Genomic DNA, 18,116 nt, shown 5'->3' with positions numbered 1-18,116 from the left:
TGTTGATTCAGGTTAGTTCTTATTCACTGTTTTCAGATTTTTAGACACATTCTACATGTAAATGAATGTTTATTAAATCTAAAAAAAACAGGTTTAAATCCAGATCTTCAGCTTGTTTGAAGCTAAAGTTTCTTCTGCTGACTGTCCTGATCTGATCTGACTGAGAACTCGTCTGGTGTCGGAAAACTAAAGTCCAAAGAAAGGAGCAGTTGGCTGTTCTCAGCGTTTGAACGTAATGACGATGATAAAGTCTGAGTGGTTCTGTTGACCTGTGATCTTTAAGAGACGAGGCAGCTCGACTCGATGCAGGATCCAGAGCAGAGCGGAGGTTTGGTGGTTAATGATTGTCTGTGGTGGGATTTCCTGGTTTCTTCTGCTCACATTTAACCTTTACCGTCTCCGTCTGATGGATTCATGTGAACACACTCAGTCAGAAACATGTTTGAACATTAAGCTGCTGGCTTTCATTTGCACTTGATAAAAATCTTAAGTCGACATATAATTCTATTTCTGACCATTAAAATGATTTTTTGACGTATTGAAACGATGTTTTGACGTTTAAAAGGTTCTTAATAACATTTAACACGTCAAAGCATCATTTTATCACGTCTTTTTCTAATAATCATGTTTTGAGATCATGACTGTTTCCACTGTGATAAGAACCTCTGATGTGAATAATTATTTTGATCGTATCTGTGGCTCACTGAATAGAAGTCTTTAATAGCATCCACATATGTGACGTTTCCACACTGACTGTGAGAAACTGAGTTTGTAGATCTTCTATAATCTAGTCCTAATTGAGGAACACGTAGAACTCCGTGTGTTCTACTTCCTGTTCCTAGCTACTGTAAAGGTTTGCTGCAGCTGCTTCACAGAAACTCGTCACGTTTCTGTTCTGTGGCATCAGGTCGGTTAGCTTGTGGTGGTTCTGTTGCCTCCACTCATCCTCTAGTTGTTGTTTCTGATAAAATGCAGCGCTGGGAACCACAAACAAACAGAGAATCATTTATTCATTTCACCCTGACTCACAGCTCCTCTTCATACATCTGAAATGATCACCGTTTAATGTCTGCAGAGTGAAACTACAGAGCTGCTAAAGCACATAAAGGTTAGAGATGCCGTTATTTCCACAGCTGAACGTGTTTTCGGTTTCAGTGGTTGATGTTTTAGATGCAGAAACAGGATGAGTCATTCTCACTGAATAGAAACTCAGTCACAGCTTTATTCTCTGCGTCAGGCTTGAAGCTGATGCTGTCTGTCCACCAGAACACCCGTCTTTTATGCAGTAGTTTTAGGTTTTTAGTCGTTCCTTCTGAGAGGTTGGATCACCTGATGATGATGTTCTGGTTTCTAGAAGCCAGCTTTTTTCTCTTTGCTTTTGTCTCATTTTCCTGCAGCTTCTTTATTGTGCCGCGGATCTCTGCATTGCTTCATCTTTTGCAGAATCAGGTTTAGTTTTCTGGCTCATTTTTTAAATCAGACATGTAGAATAAATGGTTTTAATCTTAAATTTGATTCGCTGTCCAGATGGAACTTCCGTGGTTTAGTCCTGGATTTTTCTGGATGCCTTTCTGATAAATGGTGAAGTTTGGTGATTTTTTTTTTTTTTAAGGATAACATGCGCTTTAAATCTGACAAACCTTCTCGTGCATCATTTTATAGATTCTCTGTCTGATCCTTCTACAAACCCTCCAGTTCTGCATAGTTTAGACAGTTTGGCATCAGAGAAGTTTTGTACAAAACTCTGGCTGATTTTCTAATCCGGATCTTCCTCTGACAATCTGATTTCTCAGCAGTAAACCTGCAGTCAGAGAACAATAGTTCAATCCCTGAGTCTCTGTGGAGTCAGATTAGTTTCCTGGTGTCGTTTGACTGAATGTTTCCTCGGTTTACCTTCGGCTCAGCAGAATCCGACACCTTCACACTCAGCAGAATCTGCTTCTCTAAATACTTCGGGACTCACAGCGAGACGTTTCTACTTTTCTATGATGAGAAACAGAATGTGACTCGTCCTGATGATTCCACAGGAGAGGTTCTGATGACAGTAAAGGAAAGAAGAGTGAATGAATAACTCACTCCTAATGCAGGTTTATGGGAAATGATGGTTTGAGTGGACTTTAATGAAGCAGCACTGCATCAGGAAACCGTCCGTTAGATTAAGATAGCTGGTTAGAATCAATCTGTTTTCAAGAAATATCTGAATTATTAGGGTTTTTTCTGTAGTTCTGTTGCTTAAAGCTGAGGCTCTATGTCAGCCTCCAGGTCTCATTAACAGATCGGCCTATTTGCTCCTTCAGCCTCTCTAGAGGATCACACAGAGAGATGATGAGGACTAGAGGACGTCCAGCATCTTCTCATCCTGACTCTCAGTGGAGGGAAGTCGTCTCCTGTCCATGGATGTGAAACATCCTGACAGCTAACCGTGAGGAAACATCTCTGCTATGTTTCCATGTTTAGCTCATCTCCAAGCCTCTGATCCCTCCCTCCACTCCAGGACATGATGGATTACTTCTTCCAGCGTCATTTCGGGCGACGGAGGAAACGTCAGAAGCTCATCGCTGCAGCGCGTCCTCCTGCTCCTGCAGTTCAGACCAGTAAAGCCAGGAGGCGCTCTAGTGTCGGTCTGCCCTCAGTGACTTTAGTCCAGTCCAGACGCTCCTCCGTCGGTCTGCCTCCGGTTTGTCCCGACCAGAGGAGACGTCCCAGTATCGGCCTGCTGGTGGCCAGTGGACAGAGACGCCAGTCCATCATAGACCAGACCAACCCTGGAGACCCAACATCTGGACGAGGACCAGATGTTGGCATCACCAAAGGACGGAGGGCGTTCCATCATAACGCTCCTCATGCTCGTCGTCCCTCCTGCACCGTCTCCTGCGTCCACCGTGGGCTGGCAGTGAGACATCGGCGTCCTCCTAAAGTGAAGTCCATAGAGTCTCATCTGCTGGCTCGTCCATGCTGCTGGCCAGTCTGGTCCAGATGGGACGAGGAGACAAAGACAACGAAGAGTCCATGGAGGAGCTGGAGGCCTCCCAGTGCTCCTGTTCTGAGTCAGAAGAAGAAGAAGGAAGTGAGGAAGAGGTGGAGAACAGAACCAGAGACCTGAAGGACTTCAGGCCCTCAGCTCAGGCTCATCTAACCCAGGCCGTCCACACAGAGACCATCAGAGCCAAACCTTTACTGCGTCCTCCTCGCTGTCTGAGAAGAAACTCCTCCCACCTCCTCCCAGCAGACTCTGTGTTTCAGAACAGCCAAGAAGCTTCTGGAGTTTATGGTCACTATCATCCACGAAGCTCCAGCCAGAGTCAGGACACGTTGAACAAACCCATCCAGACCTCCAGGACCAGCCCCAGCCTGGTCCAGCTGGCCTCAGCAGGTCTCAGGGCTCCAGATGATCCTCCTCTGGGTCTGTCCTCCATAAGAGCTGCTCCTCACCGCTGGACGGACCTCAGGGAAGCATTTACTATGATCCTTACCTGGAGACATGGGAGAACTTCCTGTCGTATGTAACACACAACACACACACACACACACACACACACACACACACACACACACCACAACACACACACACACACACACACACACACACACACACACACACACACACTGTTGGGTTCCATCAGTTCACGTGACCTTCAGTTCCTCCTACCACCTGGACATCCAGTCTTTAACCTCTAGATCAGGAGAATTAAACTCATCTTCAGGTTCCACATCCAGTCCAGTCTGATCTTCACTAAAACCAGTAAAACCAGTAAAATCACAGCAGAATAACCTCTAAATAACCACAACTTCTAATGGTTCCTTTGTTTTAGTGCAGAAATGTTCACATTTAAGAACTTATCTTTTTACTAAACGTCATGAACAACCTGAATTCATGAAGAAAAATAAATTCAGTTTCGTCCACATTCATCCTCAGTTTATCATTTCCACATCACAACTTCCAGATCAGAGTGTCTACAAAGGAACACAACATTTAGTCACCTGGAACTGAACCATGGAGGATTTACTGGAGGATCAACACCATAAAAGTTACACTAAAAAGACAAAAACAACAAAACAAGACAAAATATTACGAAAATGAGACGTAAAATGACAAAAAATGAAAACACAAAACCAAATATTAGTTAAAACAGTAACAACACAAGCAAGACAAAAGACACACAATGACAAAAGAACAATGAACAATCTAGAATTTTACTTTAGGATCAAAACAACGTGTCATGGTCTAGAAATTATTTTAAATTTATAGTTTTACTAATTTACATTATTGGTGCAGATCAGTTTCTCTCATTCCATTTCTCTCTGTGTCTTTTCTTCTCTTTCCAAGTTTTTATTGTATTCTGTGTATTTAAAAGCCTTTTAGCGTTCACTGTTGTAGATGAGAACGGTTCCTCACAACAAATGTCTCATTATGAGGGACAAACTAGCAAACAAACTAAAGCCACCAAGTAAAGACATCAGATATAAAACACACCTCACGCATGTTAAGTATCCACACAGACCACAAGCATGTGTGTACCAGGCTGTAAACGTGTTTATTTCTGATGTAAAGTTTAACGTTTTAACATTGAGCTCTATTGGGATCCAGTCTTTTACAAGCTGCCCTCTGGTGGCCGTTTAAGGATCTGCAGTTTTTCCACTGGTTGTTTTTCAGCCCCAGTGAGCCTCATTTCCGTTACATCAGGGTCAGGATGAGTTTGTGATGTTAGGATGTTCTGTTGTTGTTTAATGAAGGTAAAACCGAAGGTCTGTAGTTGATGCTGCTCTTTAGAGATGTTCAGGTGGAGACCTTAAACACCAAACTAATGTTCACGGAGCCAGAAGAGATTGGATGATCAGTAAAGGTGTTGTAATTAAAACTGACCTGCAGGTTCCTGTGGTGAAAACCGGCCTGTATAATCTGATGTCTCAGTCATGATTAAAGCCGTTCTACATCTACTGTTATAATCAGAGCAGCTGAGGATGAAACCATGAATCCTAAACAAACTGAATTTCTCCCGGCAGCAGACGCTCTTTTTGTTGTGTGAATAAATGGAAAACCTTTTAAAGAGCTTTGTTTTAAAAGGTTCTGTATAAATGAGACCATTTAAAGCAGAAACTTTTCCTCTGTGAGCTGCTGGTGGAGCTTCATTTCCACACTGACCTCCTGAAGGGTCACTAGGACAGTTTTTCTCAACACTCTTGTTCCAAGTGTTGGATTTCCTCTGAATCCTTATCAGATTCTATATCTGTTGTGATCCATATGAGCAGTTGGTTTTACTGTTGGGTACTAGAAACACTCTGCAGATGTTACAGAACAGAAACGGTGAGAGGAGTTTCTACGTCCATTTATTGCTCGTGTTAAAAGCAGATCTGTGTCTGAGTCCAGCTGCTCTGCATGACGGTTGCTGCTTGGACTTTATGCTACATTTGAATCCTTCTCTTACGTATCTGTGGACAGCTTATATGACAGATGTGTTAGCAGCACACCACAGGAATCAGACTACAGAAGAACGCCGGAAGCAGAACGTCCCAGCCCACTCACAGCAGCTGCATCTCTGAGTGGTACACCGTTAAATAACGTGTCAACCAGGACTGAAAGCACCAGAGCCTGAATCAGAGCCTACAGCATGAATCAGAGCCTGCAGCCTGAATCAGAGCCTGCAGCCTGAATCAGGGCCTGCAGCCTGAATCAGGGCCTGCAGCCTGAATCAGGGCCTGCAGCCTGAATCAGAGCCTGCAGCCTGAATCAGGGCCTGCAGCCTGAATCAGGGCCTGCAGCCTGAATCAGAGCCTGCAGCCTGAATCAGGGCCTGCAGCCTGAATCAGAGCCTGCAGCCTGAATCAGAGCCTGCAGCCTGAATCAGAGCCTGCAGCCTGAATCAGGGCCTGCAGCCTGAATCAGAGCCTGCAGCCTGAATCAGAGCCTGCAGCCTGAATCAGGGCCTGCAGCCTGAATCAGGGCCTGCAGCCTGAATCAGAGCCTGCAGCCTGAATCAGAGCCTGCAGCCTGAATCAGGGCCTGCAGCCTGAATCAGGGCCTGCAGCCTGAATCAGGGCCTGCAGCCTGAATCAGAGCCTGCAGCCTGAATCAGGGCCTGCAGCCTGAATCAGGGCCTGCAGCCTGAATCAGAGCCTGCAGCCTGAATCAGAGCCTGCAGCCTGAATCAGAGCCTGCAGCCTGAATCAGAGCCTGCAGCCTGAATCAGGGCCTGCAGCCTGAATCAGAGCCTGCAGCCTGAATCAGAGCCTGCAGCCTGAATCAGAGCCTACAGCCTCAGACTGACAGCATTTCGACTCGGGATGGGAATTTCGAATAATTTCCGAACCGACTAGTCGCTAATTTTATTGGCGACTAGTCGGTTCGGAAAACTTGCAATTTAACCCTTTAAGCGCCAAAGTCGCAATATTGCGACAAGCAACATTGCTGAACATAACAAGCCACAGCTTCAAATATACTGCCTCGTGTGCCTCATGTACTGTACACCAGGAGATGGCGGACATCTGGAACTTCAATCTGAGCATCAGTTGTGGGCGTGTTTTAATTCAAAGTTTTGGAGTTTACAGAGTTTGAAAACCGAGGAGACGAGACTCGCCGTCGGAGCGTATCAGAGCGCAAGACGGCACATTTTAGAGTGAGAAAACTCACCGTACCGAGAGGTCTGGTCAACGCTGACAAAGTACTTTGTCAAGTAATGGCTTACTCATATTCTGAAGAGGAATATTCACCCTCTGATGAAGATGTTCAGTCGTCCACTGAGACAGAAAGTGCCGCTGCGTCTGTGCGTAACAGCAGCGGGTCGGTGCGCCATGACAGTCCACGAGCAGCACATAGTGGAGCCGATGCTTTGCTTCGGGGGGGCAGGAAGGGACGTGGTGGGTGTAGCTGGAGTGGTCAAAACACCGCTAATGATGAGGGGGATAGCGGGGGTTGAAAAAGAGACAAGCATATGCTACTGGCAGGATCAACCAGGTAGCCCAGACGGGACGAGCGTGCGGCGCATGCGTAGGCGGTTAAACGATTAAACGACTAGCTGCGCACATCCCTAATTTCGACCCACGGTGGCTCAGCCCAGTCATCTACAGAGCTTCCAGTCATCTACAGAGCTTCCAGTCATCTCTGAAGACCGCAGCAGACTCCTTTAAGGCCAGAATGACTCTATCTGGGGTCAGAACCAGCAGCAATCGGCTTCATGATCTGATGACGTGATACAGATCTGCCTTTCTCTGAGGGTCAGAGGAAAACCTGCTGGAATTTGATGTCAACTGAGAGGACGTGGAAGTCGAAATAAAATCTCTCTGAAGCCCTGTAGAGAGGAAACCACTAATAATGTCCCACCAAACCAACTCTGAACCTCTGGTATCATGGACAGAAGACCTCTGGAGAAGTCCTGAGGGTCCAAATCATTGACTGGGATGAAGGTTTGTTTGACAGGTTCTGAGACATCAAACAAATGCTCCATCAGATTGAGATGGAGCATTGAGATGGGCGGCATGGCTCAGTGGGTAGAGTGGCTGTCTTGTAACTGGAAGGTTGCCGGTTCGATCCGGTGTCTTGCTCATGTCGAGGTGTCCCTGAGCAAGACGCCTAACCCCTAATTGCCCCTAATTTGGAGCCTGGTTCAGGGGATCTTTGTTGAGTTTCTCAAGCAGATAGATGGAGAGTTAGACAATCTCAAGGGAAATTCAAGAGTTTGTTAGCAGGTCTACAGAGCAGCAGGTCTGCATGGTCCTACAGGTTCCATTGGGGGGTGTTTGGTCCACATGAATACTAGGACCCAATGCTTCCCAGTAAAACGCTGCATTGTTATTGGATGATCAGTGTTCTTCACTTCACCTGTAAATAAACTGTTTTTTCCTGTTTCTTTTGTGTGATTGGTCGGCTGCTCATTAGGGTCCAATTACAGTCCATGGTGAGATGGTGATGTTAGATGTCCACTACTTTTCAGCAGTTTGGGATCATTCAGATAATTCCATGTTCTCCATAAAATTCCCACTTTTATCCATGTGCTAACATAACTGAACAAGGGTTTTCTGATCATCAATGAGCCTTTCAGCACCATTAGCTAACACAATGTAGCATTAGAACACAGGAGTGATGGTTGCTGGAAATGTTCCTCTGTACCCCTATGGAGATATTCCATGAAACATTTACAGCTACAATAGTCATTTACCACATTAACTATGTCTACACTGGATTTATCAGTCATTTAACGTGATCTTCAGTGAAACAAAAAGCTTTTCTTTCAACAATAAGGACTTTGTGAGTGACCCCAGACTGTTGAACGGTGGTGGAGGTGATCTCCAGTCACATGGTTCTACAATAACCAGAACGTTCTCACTGGTCTGCCTCTGAGCTGTGTCTACCTGTATGTCTGCATCATGGCTCCACATGGAAAAGAAATTACAGATGATGAACATGAAACTCTTCTTTTCTCTCAACAATAAGGACATTTCTAAGTGACTTTTGAACGGTGGTGTAGACGGGGACCAGCCTTAATCAGAACAATTTAGATCCACTGAATGCGGATAAATCTGACTCTTCCCAGCGTTGCTTTTTAACTCATGTCGACCTAAACACAGCAGCTGTACACTGGATGAACACTGGGGTGTGTTCCTACTCAAAGGTCCTGTGTCTCAGCTTCAGATGTTGGATTTGAAGTCTTCCTGCCTCTCTGAATGATATTGTTGACAATAAATGAGGATATTGACAGTTTATTTGTCTCTTTGTGTTCCAGGAAAGCCATCGCTAAGTCGGGCCTGCACCAGCTGCCCTGCCAGCCCAGCACCTCGTTCCTCAGCAAGACCGACCCAGAAGCCAACATCCGCAGCACTGTGGACTGGACTGTGAGTCGCACACGCATTGTTTCTGCTCTGCATGGACGGATTGTGTTGTTTCAGAGCTGAATGTGTGACGGCTGATGGTCAGGAACAGGCTTCATCTGAAATCTAAGAACTACATGACAGACAGAGCTGCTGTCACTGATGTCCATCAGAGCTTAATTTAACTCTGCTTTACCTCCTCACATTGTCTAAAGACGCACACAGAATAATGAGGGCTTATCTGAGTGTAGACAGCTGCATAAAAACTGTATTTATAGGATGTCTTCTATGCCAGTTCATTTAGTCTCCTCTGAAGCTGTTTTTGTTGAATGATTCCTTCCTACACACCGAACAGAAAGGACTCTCTATGCTGGTCGTATTCAAAATGGAAAATATTTTCAATGCAAATGAGTCCTGGTGGTGTTTACAGCAGCTGATCGTACTGGAATGAAGACACGCCACCAGTCAGACCAGTTACCTCCAGGAACACTCACACCTGAACCAAACCGCAAACTTCCCCCAAAACCTTCCTGAAGTTTCACAACCTGTTTATGAGTAACACAAGAACTATTTCAGGATCAGTTTAATGTAGGTTTAAGTTTCTGCTGCGGAAAAACCTTCTAGTGGCAAAAACCGTTCATTCAGTTCTCATGATTTTAACACAGAAACATTTAAAGCCGGGAGTCAAACATGCTCTAGAATTATCTTTTTACTAAACATTTCTTCAGAAAAATAAGTCCAGTTTCATCCACATTCATCCTCAGTTTATCATTTCCACATTACAACTTCCAGATCACAGAGTGTCTACAAAGGAACACAACATTTAGTCACCTGGACCTGAACCATGGAGGATTTACTGGAGGATCACAACCACAAAGAAGACAAAAAAAGCCAAAAATAGGACAAAATATTACAAAAATGAGATGCAACAATCAAAAATGAGACAAAAAACTACAAAATTGGACAAAATATTCCAAAAAAAACACAAAAATGAGATGAATGAAAATGAGACACAAAAACAAAATGATGAAAATGAGCCAAACAACACGAAGCAAAACAAGAGACAAAAAACTTCACAAAACAATTACAAAGCAACAAAAAGACACAAAACGATAAAAACAAGACAAAAAATTACACAAATGACAGAAACGAGAAAAAACGATAAAATGAGACACAAAGCGGCAAAAACATGAGATAAACGACAAAAATCTGAAAAAAAACCGAGACAAAATATTTCAAAAATGAGGAAAACAACATGAAACTAAACAAAAAAGCAACAAAATTGGCGCTATGCAAATAGAATGGAATTGAATCTCCTGTCCAGCAGCATTAATAACTAAAACTCTGTAATACTCTGCAGGTTTCTGTCCTCCTCCTGATCCTCTGTCTCTATTAATTTCCATTCAGGGATGAATCTAGTTCTTGTGTTGTCTCTGCAGGAGTCGGCGGTGTACGGAGATCATATCTGGTTTGAGACCAACGCGTCTGGAGACTACTGCTATGTGGGAGAACAGCACTGCATCGCCAGAGCTCTGGTGAGGATCCACCTCATTACTCCTCTAGATGTTCCGTTAACGTTCTGATGGAGGATCAGGATGAATGTGCCTGCAGGAAAGCTTCCTGAACAGTCTGGATCTGAATAAGCTCCAAACGCTGTCAGCAGTTTTCACAGGAACGGCTTTTAACAGAAGACAGGAAGTAAAGGAGGCTGAGAGTCTGCAGACTGGGAGCATCTCAGTCCGTTTATCCACAAACATCCATGGAACCATTTAGAAACATTTACAGCAGGCCGTTGGTTCTGGTTTGGTTTGTTTGGTTCTGGTTTGTTTGGTTCTAGTTTGTTGGTTCTGGTTTGTTTGGTTCTGGTTTGTTGGTTCTGGTTTGTTTGGTTCTGGCTTGTTGGTTTGGTTCTGGTTTGTTGGTTCTGGTTTGTTTGGCTCTAGTTTGTTGGTTTGGTTCTGGTTTGTTTGGTTCTGGTTTGTTTGGTTCTGGCTTGTTGGTTCTGGTTTGTTTGGTTCTGGCTTGTTGGTTCTGGTTTGTTTGGTTCTGGTTTGTTGGTTCTGGTTTGTTGGTTCTGGTTTGTTTGGTTCTGGTTTGTTTGGTTCTGGTTTATTTGTTGGTTGTGTTTTTTTTTTTTTGGTTCTGGTTTGTTGGTTCTGGTTTGTTGGTTTGGTTCTGGTTTGTTTGGTTCTAGTTTGTTGGTTCTGGTTTGTTTGGTTCTGGTTTATTTGTTGGTTGTGTTTTTTTTTGTTTTTTTTGGTTCTGGTTTGTTGATTCTGGTTTGTTGGTTTGGTTCTGGTTTGTTTGGTTCTAGTTTGTTGGTTCTGGTTTGTTTGGTTCTGGTTTGTTGGTTTGGTTCTGGTTTGTTTGGTTCTGGTTTATTTGTTGGTTGTGTTTTTGTTTTTTTGGTTCTGGTTTGTTGGTTTGGTTCTGGTTTGTTTGGTTCTAGTTTGTTGGTTCTGGTTTGTTTGGTTCTGGTTTGTTGGTTTGGTTCTGGTTTGTTTGGTTCTGGTTTATTTGTTGGTTGTGTTTTTGTTTTTTTTGGTTCTGGTTTGTTGGTTCTGGTTTGTTTGGCTCTAGTTTGTTGGTTTGGTTCTGGTTTGTTTGGTTCTGGTTTGTTGGTTCTGGTTTTTTTGGTTCTGGTTTGTTTGGTTCTGGTTTGTTGGTTCTGGTTTGTTTGGTTCTAGTTTGTTTGGTTCTGGTTTATTTGTTGGTTGTGTTTTTTTTTTTTTTTGGTTCTGGTTTGTTGGTTCTGGTTTGTTGGTTTGGTTCTGGTTTGTTTGGTTCTGGTTTGTTGGTTCTGGTTTGTTTGGTTCTGGTTTGTTGGTTTGGTTCTGGTTTGTTTGGTTCTGGTTTATTTGTTGGTTGTGTTTTGTTTTTTTTTGGTTCTGGTTTGTTGGTTCTGGTTTGTTTGGCTCTAGTTTGTTGGTTTGGTTCTGGTTTGTTTGGTTCTGGTTTGTTGGTTCTGGTTTTTTTGGTTCTGGTTTGTTTGGTTCTGGTTTGTTGGTTCTGGTTTGTTTGGTTCTAGTTTGTTTGGTTCTGGTTTATTTGTTGGTTGTGTTTTTTTTTTTTTTGGTTCTGGTTTGTTGGTTCTGGTTTGTTGGTTTGGTTCTGGTTTGTTTGGTTCTGGTTTGTTGGTTCTGGTTTGTTTGGTTCTGGTTTGTTGGTTTGGTTCTGGTTTGTTTGGTTCTGGTTTATTTGTTGGTTGTGTTTTTTGTTTTTTTTGGTTCTGGTTTGTTGGTTCTAGTTTGTTTGGTTCTGGTTTGTTGGTTTGGTTCTGGTTTGTTGGTTCTAGTTTGTTTGGTTCTGGTTTGTTTGGTTCTGGTTTGTTTGGTTCTAGTTTGTTGGTTTGGTTCTGGTTTGTTTGGTTCTGGTTTGTTTGGCTCTAGTTTGTTGGTTTGGTTCTGGTTTGTTTGGTTCTGGTTTGTTGGTTCTGGTTTGTTGGTTCTGGTTGTGTGTTTGTGTTGATGGTGATTGTGTGTCTGTTGATTGTGTAGCTGCTTATTTGTGTTAAATTGTTCTGGTTCTGGTTCTGTCTGCTCTTCAGAGTGGATTCCTTTGGAGTTCGTCACAGCTGAATGCAGAATCTCGGGTTTTTCCAGGATTTGGTCCAAACAAATGTCTGAATGAGACGCCCAGAAGAATGTGATTGTGATGAAATATCACAGTTTAGGCAGAGTTTCAGTTAGTTTTTCATTCTAATTAATAAGGACTCTTAGAAATCTGATGACCATTTCCCTTTTACAGCTTTGGTTTCTGATAAATGGTGTAATTCTGACATTTTGAACTCAGACTTTTTGAGCTGTGGCTCTGACACTCTTAGCAGCAGTTTTATTTTTTCTGCTGCTGTTTTTACTCTCAGTTCTGGTGCTGTTCTGTCTTCATGCGACATCAGATGTTTTAAATCTGTTACTTACATGTGGCATATCTGACTGCTCTTCTTCTTATTCTGCCTTCTTTTTATTTGTGGATAAGGACTGAGTTCAGATAAATGATTCAGCCTGATTGTATTTGCATACAAAGCTATTTTTCTATCTTGTTCAGGCAGAACTCTTCAGAAACTCTGGAAAGTTTGTTGTGGTGATGGTATTTTATTTATTTCTAGTGCTTTATATGAATTTATTTCTATTCTTTAGGCTTTATTGACAAAACAATGGGGAATTATTTTCAGATGATGGGTCAGAGGGCAGGTTCAGCCACAGTTAGACGCTCTGGAGGGTTAGGGTTATTATTTTCGTTTTGAATCATCTTATATACCACAGTATGAATGCAGGGGACGTATAAAGATAGAAAAGCATAGATGATGATCCTGTAACTCACATTATTTTATTATTTTAGCCTATTTTTACTCTGAATTCAGCTCAGTCAGTGAAGATTTGCCTCCTGTCAACAACCTTGTGCGTGTTTTTAATGTAAAGTCCTCTGGTCCTTCCCTCTGAGTGAGGTTAGACAGATTAATCCACCTTAAAGTTTACATTTATTAAAATCTACCGCCTCGTCACGCTGCTCACCTTCGGCATCATGGGAGATTTTTACTGCCGTCGGCTCACATCAGCCTCAAACACATGACATGCTCATCCTGTCACACGTGCACGCTCATCATGTCACACATGCATGCTCATCATGCACGCTCGTCCTGTCACACGTGCACACTCGTCATGCACGCTCATTATGTCACACGTGCATGCTCATCATGCAGTCATACTGTCACTCGTGCACACTCATCGTGCACACTGTCATTTCTGCTGCTTCCAGTCACAGTGTTTCTATCTGCAGGACAGGACTGACACCTGGTGGACAGAGGCGGTATTACTGCTTCATATTTAGTCCACATCCTGTCACTTCTGTCCTTTAAGGGTCATAAAACTCCTTTATGTGGTCGTTTATAATGTTCCAAAACTATTTTTTTCTCTTTTTTTGTTGTTCCAGCAAAAGTCTGTCAGCAGGAGGAAGTGTGCTGCCTGTAAGATCGTCGCTCACACCATCTGTATAGAACAGCTGGAGAAGGTCAGTTTTGACTCGTATGTTCCTGGTTTTTGAGAGTTGAACTGGTTCTTCTCAGTGGAGGATGGTCATTTGGAAGGACAGCCAATGAATTTAATCATCCAAGGAGGATCCTCTTGGCTTTTCCACCGTGGTAAAGGTGTTAAAAAGTTTAAAGAAACGGGCAGCGTCATGGACAAACCCCATTCTGGATGACCACATGAATCAGCCCAAAGTAAAGGATTGGTTATGGCTAAAATTCATGCTAGCCCCAAGACTTTACTTCCTAACCTTCCATATGTCCATCCTTCACTGAGAGCTTCCAGTTCAACTCTTTCTTCTTTCCACAAAGCCATATTTAATCTGTGGAGGTAAAACTAGTTAATGAAGTTTCCTGAGTTCAGACTTTAGGGAGTCTCTCTGGTGTAATGAAGCTATAATGCTAAACACCATAGACCTAAAGTTGAATTTCTGTGATTATTTGTTTACACAAACTGACAAAATGGAATCAAACTACCTACTATAAGACTAGAACATGTTGCTGACTCTACCATCAACCCCTGAAAGCTTCACGGTGCACCATGGATCTCCATCAGCCTCCTGACAACTTCCTCCTCTGTTTTTGTTCACATTCATTGTAAATTCATTTGTGACGTCTCAGTTGCAATGAAAGACTCAGAACATGTAGTTTTTAACAGAACCTGGTTCAAGATGTTTGAGGAAATCTCACAGTTTTAAGCCGACAGACGTCTCACAGATGATGAGTTCAAGGACCTGTAAAAGCCGGAGCAGGTTTTCAGGTCCAGAGGGTTAAATCTGCCTTCTGAAGCCGAGACACATTAAGACACAGCTGTAAAACCTGAGTCATCACAGATAGATAAAGGTCACCAGAAGAAGATTAGAACGCTTCACCGTCTTTATGAAGGACAAAGGTGATGTCGGAATGAATAAGTTTCAGTTTACTGTCAGACAGACGGACAAGGAGGATTACTTTACAGTCATGATGGAAAACTTCATATAGATCCAGGAACGGTTACTGTTTCACTTCTTAACTCTACTGTGTGTTTAGAGGACAGCAGGTTGTCTTAACTGTCCTCCTGTCTGACCTGCAGTCTCCCAGCTCTAAAGACATTCTGTTGGACGCCACCATTCCCCTCAATGACCCCAACTTTAGAGTGAGACGCATGAAATCCTCCTTTCTCTCCTTCATCCTCAAACTTAGGGCTGGTGTCTTCAGTTCATTCATGAGAGAATCAGTGCATTACAGGATGTTTGTGCTTCCCTCAGAGTTTATCTGTTTGTCATAAAGCTTGATTGCTGGTGAAGGCAAACGTCTGTGTGTCTGTGGGAAACACAAATAAAGCATGTATGAAGTTTATGGACCTAAACACTGAGTTCATGAAACTGAAATCTAATCCAGGACTGAAACACACAATTAACAGAGGGTTCCTTTCTGTTCCTCAACTCACATAAAGTCTGTTTCTCTGATTTTTCTCTGGGTTCATGAATCTGAAGGTGTGGTTCTTTAGGAGGGTTGTGGTGAACTAAGGTGGATAGATGGAAACCAGGAGTGTCACAGAGTCAGGAGGACATGAGGTCTACTGCAGATGTGTAACAAGACTCCTGTAGGACTGAACATCTGGTGGTATCTCAGCTCTGTTGGTTCTTTTCCATCCTGGTGCCTCCATGAATGAACTCACTTCTTTCTTCTGAAACTCCTCCCAGCCTGATCTCTGGTAATCACTGCTCTCCTGGTCTACAGATCTGTTTATGATGTTCTACCTGCTGGTTCTATGGTTTGTTCTAACCTTTCCCTGCTACTGGTTCGGTCCGTGCAGCAGACTTTAAACCAGTTATCATCTGTGTATTCACATCTTCTTGTCTTCTCGTCTGCAGATTAACTTCAGATGTAAACCTTCATTCAGAGAGTCTGGCTCCAGGAACATTCGAGAGGTGAGTTCTGGGACTTTCTTTCTGCAGATTGTTGTTGGGGTCCAAGCTGCACGGTTGTTGGAGCTTTTTATTTTTGACTGTTAGTTTATGACGGGGATATTTCACTGCCTAGCTAGCCGCTATAGCTAACCAAACGAGGCTCTGACCAGCTGTGAAACCTCAGATCCAAGAGGAGCAGATTCCATCCAGACCTTCAGCAGTGAACCAGTGATGGGAGTTTGACCGTCAAGTGGTTTCTGCTTTGTGGACAAGCAGGAGGTCTATGACGGTGTCCCTGTAGGGGGTAATGAAAGGTCACGGGTTCGGGATCTATCTGGTTCTTCACAGCCTCAGTAGGAGTAGTCAGACATGTTTCTGGAGGTGTTGGACTCCATCAGGGTTAGGTTCTTGTCTCTGAGCCTGTTGGTGATGTTCATGGACAAGATCTCAAGATCCAACCAGAGTGTAGAAGATGTTTGGTTTGGGAACACTGGGGCAGTGTGAAGTCCTGACCGTGTCTGAGGCCATGTTTTACTGCTGGAAACCGGTGGATTGGTTCCTCTGGGTTGGGGTGGAGTTGCTGCCCCAAACAAAGGAGTTTCAGGATCTTGGGATCTTGCTCATGACTGGAAGATAGATCATGAGACTGACAGACTGTACAGCGTCAGCATCAGGGAGCTGAACCAGAAGGAAAACCTCTGATCTCCTGGTCCACCGATGTTCCAACCATCATCTATGGTTCTGAGCTCTGGGTAGAGTCCAGAAAAATGCCCTCACAGATACAAGCAGCTGAAATGAGTTTCCTCTGTAGGGTTCCTTAGAGATAGTCGTGGATGCTCCTTCGCTAGGAGACAGCGGATTGGTTCAGGTTCTGTTTAGGACGCCTCATTTCTGTCTTTAATTGGGGATTTTCTGGATGAATTTGACCAGAGCTCCCTGGAGGATCACATATCTCATCTGGCCTGAGAACATCTTGGGTTCCCCCAGAAAGGAGCCAGAAAACATTGAGGAGACACATCTGGAATGTGTTGCTTTACCATGCCGACTCCATGAACTGAAAACCGAATAACTTTGTGTTAATTTTTCTGTTGTGTTCAGAAACTGTCCTAACTTCAGTGTTCATAAACATACATGCTAACTTTCTGATCGCTGTCCTTTGTTTGTGTGCAGCCCATCGTGGTGCGTCACCACTGGGTGCATCGGAGACGGCAGGAAGGCAAATGTAAACAGTGTGGGAAGGTGGGTGGTGTTTTTACATTCACCTTTATATGACGTAGACATCAAGTTTAAATCAGTGGAAGCAGTATTCCTCTCTAAATGTGTTCGATTCTAAGCATTAAAGATCTTCTGCTCCTGTTTTTTGTTCAGGGCTTCCAGCAGAAGTTTGCTTTCCACAGTAAGGAGATCGTTGCCATCAGCTGCTCGTGGTGCAAACAGGCTGTGAGTTTATAAAAGATCTGAACATATGGAGCAGAGAAGACTGAAGCCAGACTACCACCAAGTGTTTCTTCTTCTTTCTGCTCCCAGATCTAAATGAAGCCATGAATTCTGATGTTGTGTTTTCCTTCTTAGTACCACAACAAAGTTTCCTGCTTCATGCTGCAGCAGATAGAGGAGTCCTGTCCGGTTGGAGCTCACGCTGCCCTCATAGTTCCTCCAACATGGATCATCAGGATCAGACGCCATCAGGTAACAGTTCCTCCACTGATTAAACCTGATGAAGCTCTCCAAGCTGTGGTGGAGATAAAAAGTGACATACAGACCCCGTCTGGTTCACATTTTATTTTATTTCTACATATTCTGTCCATTATTAGTGAGGTTAGAAGTTACTGTAGGTCCCTAAAGGAGCGTCTCGTCAGAGTAAGGGTAAATATTCAGAATCTTTTAGTGAAGCACCTCCTGATGGAATCATCTGAAATCATCTCCAGCTTCTGTCTGCTCTGTGTCTCCAACAGTCTTCTATGAAGTCCAGTAAGAAGAAGAAGAGAACTTCATTCAAGAGGAAAAGCAGCAAGAAAGGAGCAGAGGTCAGTCCTGGGCTAGATTCAGTCATCTCTGTAGAACTACAGCACGTAGAGCTACAGCACGTAGAGCTACACCACGTAGAGCTACAGCACGTAGAGCTACAGCACGTAGAGCTACACCACGTAGAGCTACAGCACGTAGAGCTACAGCACGTAGAGTTACAGCACGTAGAGCTACACCACGTAGAGCTACAGCACGTAGAGCTACACCATGTAGAGCTACAGCACGTAGAGCTACAGCACGTAGAGCTACAGCACGTAGAGCTGCAGCACGTAGAGCTACAGCACGTAGAGCTACAGCACGTAGAGCTACACCACGTAGAGCTACAGCACGTAGAGCTACAGCACGTAGAGCTACACCACGGAGAGCTACAC

At 43.7% G+C, this 18,116-nt stretch overlaps 1 protein-coding gene across 1 annotated transcript in view; it reads left to right on the top strand.

The window, feature by feature from the left end:
• The window catches only part of LOC110957775 (diacylglycerol kinase zeta-like), a 107,460-nt gene that overhangs the window by 10,461 nt on the left and 78,883 nt on the right, over nucleotides 1–18,116 (top strand). The window contains 11 exon segments of the mRNA XM_051943298.1: nucleotides 2,298–2,939; nucleotides 2,942–3,388; nucleotides 3,391–3,499; nucleotides 8,718–8,826; nucleotides 10,242–10,337; nucleotides 13,732–13,809; nucleotides 15,682–15,738; nucleotides 16,888–16,956; nucleotides 17,086–17,157; nucleotides 17,290–17,406; nucleotides 17,673–17,744. Coding sequence (XP_051799258.1) covers nucleotides 2,498–2,939; nucleotides 2,942–3,388; nucleotides 3,391–3,499; nucleotides 8,718–8,826; nucleotides 10,242–10,337; nucleotides 13,732–13,809; nucleotides 15,682–15,738; nucleotides 16,888–16,956; nucleotides 17,086–17,157; nucleotides 17,290–17,406; nucleotides 17,673–17,744 — 1,668 coding nt within the window. The 5' untranslated portion in view covers nucleotides 2,298–2,497.

This window comes from Acanthochromis polyacanthus, chromosome 22, assembly GCF_021347895.1.
Source record: "Acanthochromis polyacanthus isolate Apoly-LR-REF ecotype Palm Island chromosome 22, KAUST_Apoly_ChrSc, whole genome shotgun sequence".
In the NCBI taxonomy this organism is placed as follows: domain Eukaryota; kingdom Metazoa; phylum Chordata; class Actinopteri; family Pomacentridae; genus Acanthochromis; species Acanthochromis polyacanthus.
The sequence above is the reverse complement of the archived record's forward strand: the minus strand, read 5'-3'. Positions and strand labels throughout refer to the sequence as shown.